Source organism: Heptranchias perlo, chromosome 2 (assembly GCF_035084215.1).
Source record: "Heptranchias perlo isolate sHepPer1 chromosome 2, sHepPer1.hap1, whole genome shotgun sequence".
Lineage (NCBI taxonomy): Eukaryota > Metazoa > Chordata > Chondrichthyes > Hexanchiformes > Hexanchidae > Heptranchias > Heptranchias perlo.
This window is the reverse complement of record NC_090326.1, coordinates 31,601,201-31,620,450: the sequence shown is the minus strand read 5'-3', so window position 1 is coordinate 31,620,450 and position 19,250 is coordinate 31,601,201. Positions and strand designations below refer to the sequence as shown.

At 41.1% G+C, this 19,250-nt stretch overlaps 1 protein-coding gene across 1 annotated transcript in view; it reads left to right on the top strand.

Annotated features, from left to right (window-relative positions):
• The window catches only part of LOC137333211 (partitioning defective 6 homolog gamma-like), a 69,727-nt gene extending 50,774 nt beyond the window's left edge, over positions 1 to 18,953 (top strand). Inside the window, exon 3 of the mRNA XM_067997382.1 lies at positions 17,094 to 18,953. Coding sequence (XP_067853483.1) covers positions 17,094 to 17,947 — 854 coding nt within the window. The 3' untranslated portion in view covers positions 17,948 to 18,953. The remainder of the gene's footprint in view (positions 1 to 17,093) is intronic.
• The last annotated feature ends 297 nt before the right edge of the window (positions 18,954 to 19,250 follow it).

Sequence of the window (19,250 nt, the reverse complement as noted above, 5' to 3'; positions counted from 1 at the left end):
TAAGCCCTGGCATCAGGAGACAATACCCACAGTGGGTCTTCAGAGAAAATATCTCCTACCCTAACTTCCTGAGGATCAATGTGTCAGATGCCTTTGCTTCATTAAGGAGGCTATCGCCAAGTTATGTCATCTGCTGCAGCCACAACTCAAACCTTGAACCAGGGCATGGTCAGCACTACCTGTGGCTATCAAGGTCACCATGGCCCTTAACTTCTTTGCCACAGGGTCATTCCAGGCTGCAACAGGTAACAACAGCGACATCTCATCTCCCATTTTGCTGTTCATGGTTGTATCAGGGAGGTCACCAAGGCTCTCTATGCGAGTAGGAACAGCTACATTACTTTCCCAATGGACAGAGCTAAGCAGGGTGAGAGAGCACTAGGCATTGCAGGCATCCCAGGATGGCATCTCTCTGAACAGAAAAGGGTTTCACTCCCTCAACGTCCAGCTTGTTTGCAACCATAGGCAGCACATCATGCAGGTCTGTGCCCAGTTTCCTGGCAGAAGTCATGATTCATTCGTCCTGCGCCAATCCTCTGTGCTGCCTTTATTCCAACGAGGCCGTTGAGTCACAAGTTGGCTACTGGGTGACTAGGGCTATACCCTTGAGACTTCGCTTATGTTTCCTGTCAGGAGCCCAGGCACAGCTGCAGAGCTGGCGTACAACGAAAGCCTTGCTGCCACCAGAGATCTAATCAAGCAGACCGCCGGTGTACTCTAGCAACACTGCTGCTGCCTGGACCATTTGGGAGGAGCTTTGCAGTACAGCCCTGACCGCGTATCCAGATTTATAATCAACTGCTGCATGCTGCATAACTTTGCGGTAATGAGGGAACCATCTCTTACCACCGCCTGGGCATCAGGAAGTGCAGAAGGAGGAGGAGGAGCAGCACAAAGAGGAGAAAAAGCAGGAACAACATCGACTACTAGTGCTGCTAGCTGCCAGAGCTTTTGGAGAGCAGCTCAACTAAGAAAGAGAGAACTTGCATCTATATAGCACCTTTCACGACCTCGGGATGCTCCAAAGCGCTTGACAGCCAATTAAGTACTTTTGAAGTGTAGTCGCTGTCGTAATGTAGGAAAGGCGGCAGCCAATTTGCACACAAAGATCCCACGAACAGTAACGAGCTAATCTGTTTTAGTGGTGTTGGTTGAAGGATAAATATTGGCTAGGACACTGGGGAGAACTTGCTGTTAAGAACATAGGAACAGGAGTAGGCCATTCAGCCCCTCAAGCCTGTTCTGCCATTCAGTTAGATCATGGCTGATCTGTATTTTAATTCCATCTACCCACCTTGGTTCTATATCCCTTAATACCCTTGCCTAACAAAAATCTATCAATCTCAATTTTGAAATTTTCATTTGGCCTAGCCTCAACAGCTTTTTGGGGAAGAGAGTTCCAGATTTCCACTACTCTTTGTATGAAGATGTGCTTCCTGACATTACGTCTGAACAGCCTAGCTCTAATTTTAAGGTTATGCTCCCTTGTTCTGGACTCCTCCAACAGAGGAAATATCTACTGTATCTAATTCTTTAATCATCTTATACACCTCAATTAAATCATCCCTTAATCTGCTATGCTAGAGAGAATACAAGCCTAGTCTATGCAACCTGCCCTCATATAATTTAACCTGGTATAATTCTGGTGAATCTATGCTGCACCCCCACCAAGGCCAAAATATTCTTCCTGAGATGGTGCCCAGAGCTGAACGCAGTACTCCAGATGCGGTCTAAACAGAGCTTTATACAACTGTAGCACAACTGCCATTGCTTTGCGTTCATGCCCCATTGAGATCAAGGCTAATATTCCATTTGCTTTTTTAATAATTTTTTGTACCTGTCCTCTAGTTTTTAGTAACTTCTGTGCATGGACCCCTAAATCTCTCAGCTCCTTCACAGTTCCTAGCTTCTCACCATTTAGAAAATACTCTGATCTATCTTAGGTTCAAAGTGGATGGCTTTTGAAACAGTGCCATGGGATTTTTTACGTCCACCTGAGAGAGTTTAATGTCTCATCCAAAAAACAGCACCTCCACTATAAGAGATAGGAGCAGAAGTAGACCATTTGGCCCTTCGAGCCTGCTCCTCCATTTAATGAGATCATGGCTGATCTGATTTTTACCTCAACTCCACTTTTCCGCCTTTTCCCCATGTCCTTTTGACTCTCTTGCTGATCAAAAATTTGTCTAATTCAGCCTTGAATGTTTTCAATGACTCAGCCTCCACAGTTTTTTGGGGTAAAGAATTCCAAAGATTCACTACCTTCTGGGAGAAGAAATTCCTCCTCATTTCCATCTTAAATGGGCAACCCTTATTCTGAGACTATGCCCCTAGTTTTAGATTCCCCCATGAGGAGTAACATCCTCTCAATATCTACCCTATCGAGACCCCTCAGAATCATATATGTTTCAATAAGATCTCCTCTCAGTCTTCTAAACTCCAATGAATATAGACCTAATCTGTTCAGTCTTTCCTCATTAGACAACCCTTCCATACCTGGAATCAACCTAGTGAACCTTCTCTGAACTGCCTCCAATGCAAGTATATCCTCCTTTAAATAAGGGCACCAGAACTGTACGCAGTACTCCAGGTGTGGTCTCACCAGCACCCTGTACAGTTGTAGCATGACCCCTGCTTTTATACTCCATCCCCCTAGAAATAAAGGCCAATATTCCATTTGCCTTCCGGATTACCTGCTCACCTGTATTTGAATATTATTTGAATGGAGAAATCCATCCATTCGCCATTCAAGTAATATTTGCTTTTTTATTTTTCTTCCCATAGTGGATGACTTCAGCAGCATGAGCTGTCAGCAGAGGTTCCATCATGGTGGGGCCACTGTTGTGTTCGTGGAGCTGACCACATGTTGGACAGAATGGCCTCCATGCTCTGCGTGAAGCCTTGACATGAGTTGGAGCTAGACTTCTCCATGCTCTGAGCCATTGCGTTCAAGCTCGCTGGCAGGTTGCCCAGTGCACCTAGCATTTCCTGGTGTATGCCCATTATCTGCCTTCAGTGGGCCCACACAGTCAGCATTTGAATCCTTTGCAGCAGAGTTAGTATGTAATCTTGCCCTCTGGCAAGCTGGCGTCCTATCCCCTGCCTTGGCTCCTGCACACTTGTGGACGGTGAAGACTCCTCCTCCAGTCTACCCTCTCTGTCCCTCAGTCTCTGAGCTTGCTGGGGTCAGATCAAGTGACAGTGGCATTTTGAGGAAGTCTGCCCCCTCTTCCTGCAGTGGCAGAAGAGCATCCATATTTTCAGCATCTGAATTGAAAGAGAGGGACATGTTAACTTAGTATGAAGGGCAAGCAGAGAGAGAAGTGGCTGGTGAAAGCAGCTGCAGTTTGACATGTAGGTTGAGATAGAAGTAGGAAGGGAAAAAGAGGATGAGGCTGTGAAGAAACCCTGCACGACGACGACTCCAGCGTTGCCACTTGCCACGGCCATCTCTCTCTACCTACCTGTGATGGCCAACACGTTTTCTTCCGCAAGGAAGAGGATGTGCGGGCAAGCTCGGCCTCCTCAGGCCACTTCCTGTCGAAAGTTGTGAGCAACCTTCTGCAAGAAGGGAGGAAGTGTATGAGGTGAGCCGTTAGAGAATGTGTCTGTCAAGGTTGAATAGTTTGTATGTTTTTTTTGCACGTTTGACGTTGTAGGTGATTTCCTTTTAGTTGCAGATGGCCTGTGGGTTTTATTGTTTTCTGCTGGTACCTTTTTGGATATTTTTGGAATGTGAGGCAAGGGCATCATTGTTTAATGTTTTTTTGTGATGTTGATTGCCCTATTTATCTTGTGAAGCAGCTTCATGCAGCATGTGCAAAACAAACAAAAAACCCTCCTTGCTTTTATGAGTACTGTGTGTGGATCCATTCATTCATGATGGTGTGTAGACCTTTTTTTGGTATGCAGGAAAAGGATGGTTCAGACACCATGATTATTTTTTTGTTTTGCAGATTGCTATGGGAGGGAGAATATGTGCCAAAGTAGTGCAAGAACTGCAAAATATTGCAACACCAGATTTGTAATGCAGATATTGAACATGTTTTGTAGTGGACTTTCTTTGCATTTTTCACTATATAAATGTCCCCAAGCTCCCTTTTTCTGTGACTGATTCTAATGCATGTTGCATTATAGCTATTTATATGACCAGGAAGGGATTTCCCTTCCTCTTAGGCCAGTTTGTTTACATTTGCTTTAAATGATGCAACTGACTTGGTGTACAGGAGCAATACCAGCCGGTAATCTACGTCTAGCAATGCCTACCTTTTATGCTTTGCTAAAAGCTTGGTGACAACCCAGCTTAATTTCTGCTTTAACCATCGTCTAAGCATCTCCAAATAGTCTTAACAAAATAAATTTGGATGGTGCTTTCTTCTCTCCTTCCATCAATTTCTCCCCTTCTGGCTGCATAAAGATTTAGCCGCACTGCTGCTCTTTAGTCAGAGGTTGAATGCAAAAACTATCTTGAACACACATTGCCAGCGTAAGAGCTGCTAACAATCCATGCACTCAGCAAACACTTCCACTTCCTAAATTCATAGGAATGTCAAGTTTTGTTTTCTGAAGATACCAGCAAACGCAACCCCCCCTCCCCCCCACGTGGGCTTACAAAAAAATCCATTCTGAACAGTAGCTTTAAAAGTCATTGTGATTTTGTATACTATCATATTTCCACTGAGTTATTAGGCCTAATGAGTTGTGTTTCTACAGCCTCTGGGTCACTGATATTTGCTGCTGGCTGGATGATTCCTCCACTTAATCACAGACTGATTAATTCTCTTGATTACATTCTTGTGTTGAAGTAGGTTCCTGTTTCTGGAAAGAATTCCACCTAGACTGTCAAAGTGTGATTTTGATGTCTGTGTATCTTTAATCCAGATTGGATCATCTGATTTAAGTGTTCTGTTTGATTCTTCAGTCTCTTGTCTGTCAAATTTTTGAAATCCAGTGACAAGTGGGAACAATTCTAAATGTTACTGGACATCCTGTTCAGCCTTTCCTGATAAGTATATCCGCTCAGTTCTCGTCCTTGTGAATCTTTATCCCACTAAAAAGCAAGAACAAACTAGCCAGTAATGATACACCATGGATGAATAAAGAAATAAGGGCAAAATTGAAACTAAAGAAAAAGGCATACGCTAAGTACATAGACAGTAAAGGAGAGGATGACAAAAGGGAATATGAAAAGGTTAGGTAAGAAGTTTTGAAAAAAAAATTAGGAAGACACAGAAACTACAAAATTTAAATTATCAAGGAATACAAAAAGAAATAGTGAAATATTCTACAGACACACAAATAACAAAAGAAAAATTAGGATCGGGATAGGGCCACTAAGAGAGGCACATGATAAACTCACAGGTAATGGCAGCAAAATGGCAGAAATATTAATTAATTGCTTGCCTCAGTCTCCCTGGTAAATACTAACATGGTTGGCATGACATTAGAAGAAGAGATCAAAAAGGATAAATTAACTCATTTAAGATAGAAAGGGAGGGAGATAATCAAAGTTAGAGAGGATGGATTGCATCCAAGCACATTAAAAGAAGTTAGGGAAGAGATAGCAGATGCACTATTACGTATGTGTAAAAATTCATTAGAAAGGGGATTAGTGCCAGAGGACTGGCGAACGGCTAACGTAATTCCTATATTTAAAAAGGGAGATGGAACTGTAGACCAATTAGCTTAACGTCAAAAGATAATGGAATCCTTACTCAAAGATGTAATAGAAAAATATCTAGAAACTGAAAATATAATAAAGAATAGTCAGCATGGATTCAAAAGGTACGGTCATGCTTAACCAACCTGATTGAATTCTTTGAAGAAGTAACAGAAAGGAAGACAAGGGTAATGCAGTAGATGGTAATACATTTGGATTTTCAAAAAACCTTCAATAAGGTACTTCAATAGTAGACTCATGATTGAGGTCGGAGCATGTGGAGTCAGGGGACAAGGAGCAGAATGGATAGCAAGCTGGCTGCAAACTAGAAAACACAGAGTAGGGGTTAAAGCTAGTTACTCAGACTGACAAAAGGTGAGACGTGGTGTTCCACGAGGATCGTTGCTGGGACCACTGTTCACCATTCACAAACAATTTGGACTATGGATAAATGGATCATTTTCAGATTGGCAGGCTGTAACCAGTGGGGTACCGCAAAGATCGGTGCTTGGGCCTCAGCTATTTACAATCTGTATTAATGACTTGGATGAAGGGACCAAGTATAATGTATCCAAGTTTGCTGACAATACAAAGCTAGGTGGGAAAGTAAGCAGTGAGGACACAGAGTCTGCAAAGGGATGTAGACTGGTTAAGTGAGTGAGCAAGAAGGTGGCAGATGGAGTATAATGTGGGGAAATGTGAGGTTATTCACTTTGGTAGTAAGAATCGAAAAACAGAATATTTTTAAAATGGTGAGAAACTATTACATGTTGGTGTTCAGAGAGACTTGGGTGTCCTGGTACAAGAAACACAAAAAGTTAGCATGCAGGTACAGCAGGCAATTAGGAAAGCAAATGGCATGTTGGCCTTTATTTCAAGGGGGTTGGAATACAAGAGTAAGGAAGATTTACTAGAATTGTACAGGGCTTTGGTGAGATCTCACCTGGAGTACTGCGTACAGTTTTGGTCTCCTCATCTAAGGAAGGATATACTTGCCTTAGAGACGGTGCAATGGAGGTTCATTAGATTAATTCCTGGGATGAGAGGGTTGTCCTATGAGGAGAGGTTGAATAGAATGGGCCTATACTCTCTGGAGTTGAGAAGAATGAGAGGTGATCTCATTGAAACATATAAGATTCTGAGGAGGCTTGGCAGGCTAGATGCTGAGAGGTTGTTTCCCCTGGCTGGAGAGTCTAGAACTAGAGGGCATTGTCACAGGATAAGGGGTCGGCCATTTAAGACTGAGATGAGGCATTTCTTCACTCAGGGTTGTGAATCTTTGGAATTCTCTACCTCTGAGGGCTGTGGATGCTCAGTCATTGAGTATATTCAAAGCTGAGGTAGATAGATTTTTGAACTCTAGGGGAATCGAGGGATATGGGGATCGGGCAGGAAAGTGGAGTTGAGATTGAAGATCAGCCATGGCCTGATTGAATGAATGGTGGAGCAGGCTCGAGGGGCCATATCTCCTGCTCCTGTTTCTTATGTTCTTATGGAATCGGAAATACAATTTCAAAATTTGCAGACAACACCAAATTGGGAGGTATAGTTAATACCAAGGAGAACTGTGACAAAATACAGGAGGTCATTAATAAACTTGCAGAATGGCAAGTAATTAGCAAATGAATTTCAATATAGATAAGTGTGAGTTATTACATTTTGGTAGGAAGAATAAGGGAGCCACACACTGCTTGGGTGATTAGTCTAAATGGGGTAGAGGAGCAGAGGGATCTAGGGGTACAGATACACAAATCACTAAAAGTAGTGACTCAGTGCAATAAGACCATAAAAAAAGTAAATCAAGCACTGGAGTTCACTTCTAGAGGGATAGAATTGAAAAGCAGAGAAGTTATGTTAAACTTGTATAGAACCTTGGTTAGACCACACCTGGAGCACTGTGAACAGTCCTGGTCTCCATATTATAAAAAGGATATAGAGGCACTGGAGAAGGTGCAAAAAAGATTTATTAGGATGATATCAGAACTGAGAGGTTATACCTATCAGGAAAGATTGAACAGGCTTGGGCTCTTTTCTCTAGAAAAGAGAAGATTGAAGGGTGACCTGATTGAGGTCTTTTAAGATTGTGATGGGTTTGATAGGGTAGAAGTAGAGAAGATGTTTCCACTTGCGGGGGAGACCAGAACTAGGGGCCATAAATATAAAATTGTCACTAATGAATCCAATAGGGAATTCAGGAGAAACTTCTTTACCCAGAGAGTGGTTAGAATGTGGAACTCACTACCACAAGGAGTAGTTGAGGCGACTAACATAGATGCATTTAAGGGGAAGCTAGATAAGTACATGAGGGAGAAAGGAATAGAAGGATATGTTGATGGGATTAGATGAAGAGTGCGAGAAGGCTCGTATGGAGCATAAACCTGTTGGGCTGAATAGTCTGTTTGTGTGCTGTACATTATATGTAATGAATTCTCCATTCTCAGATACTTCTGATTAGGACAACAGATTGAGAAGAATGTTGAGCGGCATGAAAAGTTATGGGACCTATTACTATGGGAGCCTGTAGTAGAGGTACAGTTCTGTGGAGGCAATGCTCCACAGTCGTATTGGGCAGAGGTTTGTAGCGAGACTACAAGAGACAAAAAATGGGCGAAAAGAAATGCATTATTCTACCCCAAAGTTGCATATTTTTAAAAAAATGAAAATTCATACTTTTTTAATCGCTTGCCACCAGGCTTGCTCTGGGTGGAGAAGATGCCTCGTGCAGGCCTGATGATGCTTGCAAAATCTAATCTACAACCAAACAGACAATTAATTTTTGGAAATAAATGTTAATCTAATTGAGAGATGTGGTTAACAGTTCTGTGTGTGTGCTGTTTCTAACGCTGTAAGTGTATTCAAGATCTGATGCTTTTGGATTTATTTGTTCTTTTTAAATAGTTATATGTGGCACATACGTTGTCATTAATCATTGTTATTCATTGCATGTGGAGTCACCTATCAGTGCGTCTTTAAGCCCTAGAGCAGTTACTGTTCAGAATTGGAGCTCTCAACCAAATGATTTAGTACCCTGAAATGCAGTATTTTTGCTTAATGTTCTTTGACCGGCAACTTCTGTAATTGTTTTAATTCTTTCACATCAACAGTCATTTTTTTTGAATGTGTACTGAGAATTAATGAATGCTTATTAAATTTGTAATTTTTTGGAGTTGAAATTAATTTTGAGATTTCTGAAGTAATTTGTTCGAATTTGTAGTGGACATTTGATTACATAAAGGAGTTCAGAGAGAACTCCTATTTTCACAGCTAATCAAAACTTTTGACTACATTTTTTTAATTTACTACTTTAGGTACATTAGAAAAGATAGAATCTGTGAAACCGAAATGTATAACCTGGTTGTAGCACCAAAATAACTATATTGCTAACCATTCTATTTTCCACTCTTCATGTCAGGGCACAGCAGAAGCTGCATTGAAGGGAGTGGGTGTTTTGATCTTCCATCTTCATTTCATGGCAGTACTACTGATAGGTGTAGAAGTCATATATAAATGCTAATCTTCCCACTACAGTAGATGATTTCCGATCTGCAGTGTCTATGGTTTAGCATTACAGTAAATTTTGCAACTCGACAGGTAGGAAAAAATTAAGTTGCTTATCTTACAGGCGGACTGATCCCTTGCTACTGGTGACCAAAGGAAAACTTTTTGATGCAGTGGTTAAAGTTGTCTTGAATATTTGGATACTTATTTCTGTCCATGAGGGGCCAATGAAAATCAGGGACAGTAATGGACTTTAGTTTGCAAAAATGTTGATCAATTCACTATCAACATACCTAAGGAAAATCTTGGCTCTAAGTTCTCCACTTTTGGTCCATCAGAGTTGCTTTAGTTAAATTTGCTTTTATTTTTCCTATTTATTGTAACAACTTAATAGTTTATGTTGGAAAGTTTGTAACAATTTTACTGCAAAATAATGGTAAAAGTAAAATTGTGTAACGTACTCTGCTGGTTTGCAATGTCAAAATTTATAGTAATACCGTGTGTTAGATCTTAGGTTTTGAAACACATGAATTCAAAATAATTTCACACAAAATGACAAAATAAAAGCTTACTTTCTAGCATTGACAAATTAATTCTTACTGATTGAAATAAAATTGGGCTCCTACTTAAACTGTGAGTCTGCAAACCTTCTCAAGGATAGTTGAATGTTTAAAAGCCAAAGTGTTAAAGTTGGGGACAAAAATCTCTTGAGTAGCTAAAATTGGAATTTGGCTAGCAGATTTTGCAGTCATGACAAAAAGAAGTCTTGGAATATTTTTGGGTCCAGTACTGGCTAGAGATGCACCAGGTTTGTTGTAAGTCATGAGAAAAGTTCCTCAGAACTACATAATTTCAATCAGTAGATGTGTTAGCACTCTTGTAGTATATGGCCAGTTGGGATCTTATTAGAGGTAATATCTGCACATTGCTAACAGTAAACATGGAACTCACATTGCTTATGTTAATGGAGTAGGAGGGTTCCTCATAACAGGAACCCAGGGACCATCTACTTTCCTTTTAACTTCTGTATTCACAAAATTGTAAACCATTTTGAGAGCAGGTTTCAAGTTTTCATTTCAGAGACAGATCATATTTGTTCAGTATCCCTCAAATATCTCTGACTTTTAGCTAAGCTTGGATCACAGTCTTGGGGAAGATTTGATGGCTGACACTTTGACCGTTTTAATATCGACATATGACAGCCAGCCCACATGGTATCCATGCTCCCATGTGGTATATAAAAAAAAGGGCTGGCCAAACATTGGAGTAGCAGATAGATTCTCTCTCTTTTCTGCCCCCCCCCCCCATATCAAAAAAACATTGGGGGTACTTTTTACTTTGGGCACAGGCAGAGAACGAATAGCTGAGCCACTACAGCCAGTTTAGTGCCTGAGCCTAAAATGGAAATTTCCCCCCTTCTGAGTCCAATTCTGTTTGGTAAAACTTTGGGATTTGTGATGCAATATGATTACTTGTATTACTTTTATGATCTATAGTTTAACCTGGACTACATTAAGCTCTTTCATAGTCCCCATGCCTGTATATGAAGTGATTTTCATCCCTTTCTAGAACATTTTGTTCACCATCTTGAAAATCTTCTTAAAGATTATATTGAAAATTATGGCCAGCTACAGTCTTGAAAAGCTATCCATACATCTTTTCTCTGTGTCTATTATTTTATGATTGTAATCTAGCAGTGACCCTCTAATGTGCAATAAGATTGACACAAAACATTTTCAACTTGCTTTTGGTTGCCATGATATTTCCCTGTTGTCTCCCACCATGCCCACCTCCATGTGGTTAATCCCTCCCATATCTGTATGTCCTCCACTCTGTTCCCTCCTAGACAACCTGAGTGCTCACAATCTGCCTACTCCCTATTATTGAAGCCTTGCGCAAGTACGTTAGCCCCCACTCTTCTTCTACCCCAACCACACAATTGCTCCAACTCTGGGTTTGCTGCCCTCCCACTCACCAAAACCCTCCTTTAGTACTCCAGCCCCCACACTCTGTTTTCATGCCCCATTCCTCAGTACTGTGGCTGACCGCTTCCAGCCCAAATGTTCTGATACCCCATTACCCAATACTAGGATCGCAAAAAATGCTGTGGGAGATCCCCTACTATGTATTAATTCTTAATAGACTTAGTTTTAATTTCTAGTTTCCTGACTTTTTGGTATTCTATATAATATAAGAATATACATTTTATCAGTGTTGGTTCAACCTTGCTGGTAATGGCCAGCAACAAACTTTAATTCCTCCTGATGCTTCGCACGGATACAAATGTAGACTGCTACTGAATTAAGAACTAAAATGAGGATCATGCAGAGTGAGAAATTAGTGCTTCTTCCTGCATGTTAATAAATTATGCAAATGAGCCAGTTGAATAACAGATTCATCAGATTGCTCTCTATGAATGATATTTTTTTTAAAAACTGCTGTAGCGCTCCTCAGTTTTTAGTTTTCTAACTTATTCTGGGTAGTTTAAAAAGTTTGTTTGTATAGTGTGACTTGAGGGTACAGTTTGATCCTGTATTGCTTTGATAGAGTGGTTTAGCAGCATCCCTTGTGATTTGATGTGTAAATGTACTTCATGGCATGGTTTTGAATCATACATCCCAGGATGATGATCATTTCAATCCAAGATTTATGCTCAGCTGGCTAGTCTTAACCATGGCAGCAGTGGAGATGCTGGAGTTGGCCTTTAGTGTCCCTGGGCTAAGCATGGAACAGTTGGGCAGTGTTCTCATTCTTGCTATCTAATGACCATCTACATGAGGTATGGGCATGATACAGATCGGCTATGAAGTTTTCTCTTGCTGCTTTCCCTCCCCAAACTCTGTCAAATAACATGCTACCACTTGCTGTTCAAGCTTTCTTGAAGAATGGGCACTTAGATGAGATACAGGAGTGGAGTCTATACTGACTGGCTGTAGAAGAGGTGGGATTACGGGGGGAAATTGGAAGAAAATGTCTAAAATTTATACATGCTTTAATTCAGCGGGATTACTGTTTTCTTAATCTAGCTATTTCCACTGATGGTCAGATTGGAATGAAAGGGAGTAGTCAAGTGGCTTGGGATTAATGATTAAAATTGGGAAAACAGAATTGGCTAGATAAAGAGAACCTAATGCTTACAATCAAGACTAAAATCCAAATTTAAAAATAGGTTGGGGGAGGATGAAGTATCGGTACTGTTTTACAACTTTGTATAGGGTGGCAGTGTAGTATAATCACTACTATATGGGTATGGTTTTGTATACTATACTATACAACAATGTTTTTGAGCTTAGTTTGGGTTCCACCACTCGGCTCCAGATCTCAATACAGCCTTGGTCCAAACATGGACAAAAGAGCTGAATTCCAGAGGTGAGGTGAGAGTAACTGCCCTTGACAGCAAGGGAGCATTTGACCGAGTGTGGCACCAAGGAGCCCTAGTAAAATTGAAGTCAATGGGAGTCAGGGGGAAAACTCTCCAGTGGTTGGAGTCATACCTAGCCCAAAGGAAGATGGTAGTGGGTGTTGGAGACCAATCATCTCAGCCCCAGGACATTGCTGCAGGAGTTCCTCAGTGCAGCGTCCTAGGCCCAACCATCTTCAGCTGCTTCATCAATGACCTTCCCTCCATCATAAGGTCAGAAATGGGGATGTTCACTGATGATTGCACAGTGTTCAGTTCCATTCACAACCCCTCAGATAATGAAGCAGTCCGTGCCCGCATGCAGCAAGACCTGGACAACATTCCGGCATGGGCTGATAAGTGGCAAATAACATTCGCGCCAGACAAGTGCCAGGCAATGACCATCATCAACAAGAGAGAATCTAACCACCTCCCTTTGACATTCAAGGGCATTACCATTGCCGAATCCTCCTCATTATCATCCTGGGGGTCACCATTGACCAGAAACTTAACTGGTCTAGCCACATAAATACTGTGGCTACAAGAGCAGGTCAGAGGCTGGGTATTCTGCGGCGAGTGACTCACCTCCTGACTCCCCAAAGCCTTTCCATCATCCACAAGGCACAAGTCAGGAGTGTGATGGAATACTCTCCACTTGCTTGGATGAGTGCAGCTCCAACAACACTCAAGAAGCTCGACACCATCCAGGACAAAGCAGCCTGCTTGATTGGCACCCCATCCACCACCCTAAACATTCACTCCCTTCACACCGGCGCACTGTGGCTGCAGTGTGTACCATCCACAGGATGCACTGCAGCAACTCGCCAAGGCTTCTTCGACAGCACCTCCCAAACCCGCGACCTCTACCACCAAGAAGGACGAGCAGCAGGCACATGGGAACAACACCACCTGCACATTCCCCTCCAAGTCACACACCATCCTGACTTGGAAATATATCGCTGTTCCTTCATCGTCGCTGGGTCAAAATCCTGGAACTTCCTTCCTAACAGCACTGTGGGAGAACCTTCACCAGACGGACTGCAGCTGTTCAAGAAGGCGGCTCACCACCACCTTCTCGAGGGCAATTAGGGATGGGCAATAAATGCCGGCCTCGCCAGCGACGCCCACATCCCATGAACAAATTTTTTTAAAAAGGTATGCCGGCAAAGGGAGTGAATATTTAAGCTGGTGGATGAGCTGCTTTGTCCTCGATAGTGTCAAGCTTCTTGAGTGTTGTTGCAACCACACCCATCCAGGCAAATGGAGAGGATTCCTTCACACTCCTGACTTATTCTTTGTAGGTGGTGGAGAGGCTTTGAGGAGTCAGGAGGTAAGCCCCTCACTGCAAAATACTCAGCCTTTGACCTGCGCTAGTAGCCATGGCATTTAGGTGGCTGGTCCGGTTGAGTTTCTGGTCAATTGTGACCATCAGGATGTTAATTGTACTGAGGGAGCACTGCACTGTGGGAGGTGCTGTCTTTCAGGTGAGACGTTAAACCTATTAGGTGGATATAAAAGATCCCGTGCCACTATTCCAAAGAAGAACATAGAAGTTCTTCCCGTTGTCCTAGCCAATATTTATCCTTTGACCAACATCCCTAAAACAGATTATCTGGTCATTATCTGATTGCTGTTTGTGCGATCTTGCAGCAAGCAGTTAGGAAGGCAAATGGTATGTTGGCCTTCATTGCAAGAGGATTTGAATATAGGAGCAAGGATGTCTTACTGCAGTTATACAGGGCCTTGGTGAGACCACATCTGGAGTATCGTGTGCAGTTTTGGTCTCCTTACCTAAGAAAGGATATACTTGCCATAGAGGGAGTGCAGCGAAGGTTCACCAGACTGATCCCTGGGATGGCAGGACTGTCATATGAGGAGAGATTGGGTTGACTCGGCCTGTATTCACTTGAGTTTAGAAGAATGAGGGGGGATCTCATTGAAACATATAAAATTCTGACAGGGCTAGACAGACTGGATGCAGGGAGGATGTTTCCCCTGGCTGGGGGGGGTCCAGAACAGAGGGGTCACAGTCTCAGGACACGGACTGCAGCGGTTCAAGAAGGCGGCTCACTACTAGCTTCTCAAGGGCAATTAGGGATGGGCAATAAATGCCAGCCTCACCAGCGACGCCCACATCCCATGAACGAATAAATTTAAAAAAAATTTAGGACTGAGATGAGGAGAAATTTCTTCACTCAAGAGGGTGGTGAACCTCTGGAATTCTCTACCACAGAAAGCTTTGGAGGCCAAGTCACTGAATATATTTAAGAAGGAGCTAGATAGATTTCTAGACACAAAAGGCGTCAAGGGGTATGGGGAGAGAACGGGAATATGGTATAGAGGATAGAGGATCAACCATGATCGTATTGAATGGTGGAGCAGGCTCGAAGGGCTGAATGGCCTACTCCTATTTTCTATGTATAACAATAGTGACTACACTTAAAAAGTACGTCATTGGCTGTAAAGTGCTTTGGGATGTCCCAAGGTCGTGAAAGGCATTATATAAATGCAAGTTCTTTTAATGCCATTGATTGTCACGGGGAGGTGGTTAGGCTCTCTCTTGTTGGAGATGGTCATTGCCTTGCACTTATATGGCACAAATGTTATTGTCACTTATCAGCCCAAGCCTGGATGTTGTCCAGGTTTTGCTTCTTAAGATCAGATCCCATAGAAAAGTCTGGATAAAGCTTTTACGTTTTCTAGGGCTAAGGATGCTTGAATGATCAATCATCTAATTTTATTCCTTAGCTGCCACTCGTAGGTGAAAGTAATTGTGCTTTTGAACTATATTCAAGGCTGTCAATTAAGTCTCCACAATTCCCAGAGGATAGAGGAAGTACACAGGCAGAATTGTAGAGGGCAAAATGAAATGGAATTATGTAAGTCTCCTCCAGTGTGGAATTCAGCTTGTTTGTTTAATCTTATCTGTCTAAGTAATGTTATTTCTGCCTAATATTTCTACATCGAACAGTTGCATACTACAAATGGAGGTTATTCTCCCCCACCCCACCAAAAAAAACTAGCTGGAACTGGAATATATTAGCAAATTTCTAAAAGCCATTGAATATGGTTTTAGCATCAGAAGGTTCTGATGATGCCTTTATCGTAACACTATTGCACTATGGCTGCTGCTAAATTGTTTCAAATACATGTCTGAAGTACTGGCCACGATACAAGTACATTCTGGCTGTAGTACAACTAGAACTTTAAAATTCACAATTGTATTTACCACTGTAGAATTTGGGGGAAAACCTTATTTCCGCAAATTGACAATTGTAGCAATTGGACCATTCGGCCCATCATGCCTGTGCCAGCTCTTTGAAAGAGCTATCCAATTAATCCCATTCCCCTACTCTTTCCCCATAGCCCTGTAAATTTTTTCCCTTCAAGTAAAAATTGAAAGTAATATATTGATACAACTTTGGAAATAACATCATTGCGATCAGTGAACTACAATACAATTGAGCTGGAATAGCATGATGAGGTAGATGATTATGGGTGGTAGCTTTCCATCTATAATTCTACATAGAACGATGAAATGGCCTCTTTCATCCTGAAACAAAACAGAAAATGCTGGAAATGCACATCAGATTAATTAGCATGTGTATCGAGAAAAGACACATTAACATTTCTGGTATAACCCTTCTGTAAAAGTATTGTCTATTTACGAGAACATATATGAGTGTGAAACTCTTTTTAAATCTTCAGTTTTGCTGCCCAAGAGATTGGTCATTTCAGGTGGTCGTCCGAGAGATTACTAACTGGGAGGAGCTGCTTGTGTTCTAGAGAGATTCTTTTTATTTTAGTGGGGCCACAGACCTTTGGATCAAATACCCATACTAGCAGGCGAGGGGGACATAAAACCTATTCTATTGAGGTGCATCAATTTTAGTTTGCTTCATTTCTGATGACTACCGAGGCTTACAGCCTTAAATCAGCTATGGGACAAAGCTGATCCAATCCACATGACCAAAGGAAAATGTGCTACTGGGTGAGTATGCCACATACTCTGTCAATAGCACGTTTTCCCAGTGATCCTGAGCTGCTTCCAGGCTGATCCAAAGTAGCGAGATCACAAAAAGGAGAATTGAATTCATGACTTCCTAGTCTGTGGATTTTCTTTTCTCCAATAAATCTTAAATGATAAATCTAAAGAATTTTCACTACACAGAGGTTGGTCAGGTTTGAGTGAGTTCATCAGTATTAAATTGTAATATGAAATAAGGCTATACAGTATTGTTTCTAAAAGCATAAAATTATTTTGAACTTGATCAGATAAGTTTATTGAAATTGTAATGTTTTCCATGTCTAATTTGTATTATTGTGAATTCTAATTGCAATTTGAAAGTGAAAATACATTATAAAAAGTCTACACAGTAAAGTCAAATTCGTTTTTTGAATAAGTTTTAACCACATTCAAAAACAGCTTTGTGCATTGAAAATACATCCTTATCCAGAATTAAAACTTTTTACTGTACATTATATTGAATTTTAAAACTTTTTTTTAAAAAAAATACTTTTGTTCAACTTTTTCAGAAGAGGTAGACTACGATCTGTTTGGCACAGATTCGCTGACACGAAGGAAAAAACCTTTGGGTGGACTCCGTAACGATACCCTCCGAAAACGAGTTCACCTCAGCATTAGTATTCCTCAAGACTTCAGGCCTGTCTCTTCCATCATTGATGTGGATATTCTTCCTGAAACTCACCGGAGAGTCAGATTGTACAAGCATGGGTGTGAAAAGCCCTTGGGATTCTACATTCGAGATGGCACCAGTGTGAGGGTGACTGCTCATGGGCTAGAAAAAGTTCCGGGTATCTTCATCTCGCGGCTCGTGCCTGGAGGCTTAGCTGAAAGTACAGGGCTCCTTGCTGTTAATGATGAAGTCCTAGAGGTGAATGGAATTGAGGTAATGGGTAAAACTCTTGATCAAGTCACAGACATGATGATTGCCAACAGTCACAACCTTATTATCACAGTAAAGCCAGTAAACCAGAGGAACAATGTCATCCGCAGTAGTCGTATGTCTGGTAGCTCTGGCCATTCCAATGACAGTACAGCTAGTCATCACAGTCTGCCTTCTACCCATGTGATGCAGAACTATAATCCTGAAGATGAAAGTGATGAGGAAGCTGACATTATTATTGAGGGTTGTGGTGAACCACAGAGCATTCCAGTTAAGCTGCCATCTTCATCCTTGACCACTTCTCGAACAAACGGTGGCAATCTGAGTCAGAGACTGCAGAAGGAGCTGACACTCAATGGCTCCATTAGAGAAAGCAATGGAAATATACTTAAAACACTGAGCGCAATCAAAGCTGAGGCAAGGCATAGTCTGGCTCTCAGTAGAGGGGGCATTGAGGAGGATGGAACCGTCATAACGCTTTGAAATGTTTGGTTTAGATTGATGTAAAGTGCCAACAGAGAACAATGAATTTAGATACGTTCATTTTTACTTTTTTAATTTTTGGGAACATTTCCTTCGTTTACTGGAATTCAATATCTTACAAGATGTTCTTTCAATTGCCTCTGATGTTAAAAGGCTAATACTATTACTCAAATATAGTTAGTAAATGGATATGGACATTAAAACTATAAAATTATTTTAAATGAAAGTGAAGTTTTTAACGAACTATATCAAAAGGCGCAATACCAAATTATTTTTAAACAAAAAAATCGTGGAGATATCCTGTGAGCAAAAATGATTTTGTTGTATAGCACCACTTGCTGGATAAAAGCAGTAGTTTATATTTGTGGCAATAATTATGGAAGACCAATTTAGATTACCTTAGATTCTTCAAACACAACTTGGTCCTGGGCGTTGCAGCTGTTAATCCATGCATAACCAATGAATTCCAGATTGTGTTTAAAATTATTTTTATTAGATGATGTAATGTTAGAGAATAAAGGTTGGAATTAGCTACTACAGTTTAGAATTTTGCATCATAAAAATATCCAATCCAATATACATGTCCAGTGTTTTATGTTTGTACGTTTTAATGTTGAATATGTTTGGAATTTAGTCACTGCAAATGTTGAGATGTCTACAATATGTCTCTAGAAAAACCCTTTGGAGCTGAGAATATTACTCTATCAGCAAATTGGAGACTGTCCCAGTTGGTAGTTTGTAGACAATAATGGGTACCTAAGAGTGATGTACAAAGTGGTAATGTAATCAAGAGCTTTAGGTGATATAAACAGCGAGATCAAAGGTTGAGCAGTTTGTAATTGTCATGAGCCTCTGAATTAGGCTGGAAATCACTTTATGGTATCTTATTTATAGTGTATACATTTCCAATTTTATATGTAAAGTGTACTTATTTTGGGTCTGTTTTTATATCTGCAGTAGCTGTCAATGCACCTGTTTACCCACTAAATACAGAATGTGGAAACCAGTGTTATGTTTTGTCTTGTACTTGAAGAAAATGATAAATGATGATTTTAGATTAATATTTCATTCATTTTTAACTTTATATTCAATTTCCTTGTGTCTCTGGGCACAGTTTTCAGTTCCATCCCTCTGTTACAGGTTCTAATTTGGCCCATCAATGAGGGAGCAAACTGGCAATACTTGGTCGATTTAATGGTTTGCTAAAGTACCATTACATTCTGCACCAAGAAATTTTCAGTTTACAATAATATGTTGGTCTGTGCCTTTTTCTACCAAATTTAGACAGCTGTGCATAATTTTC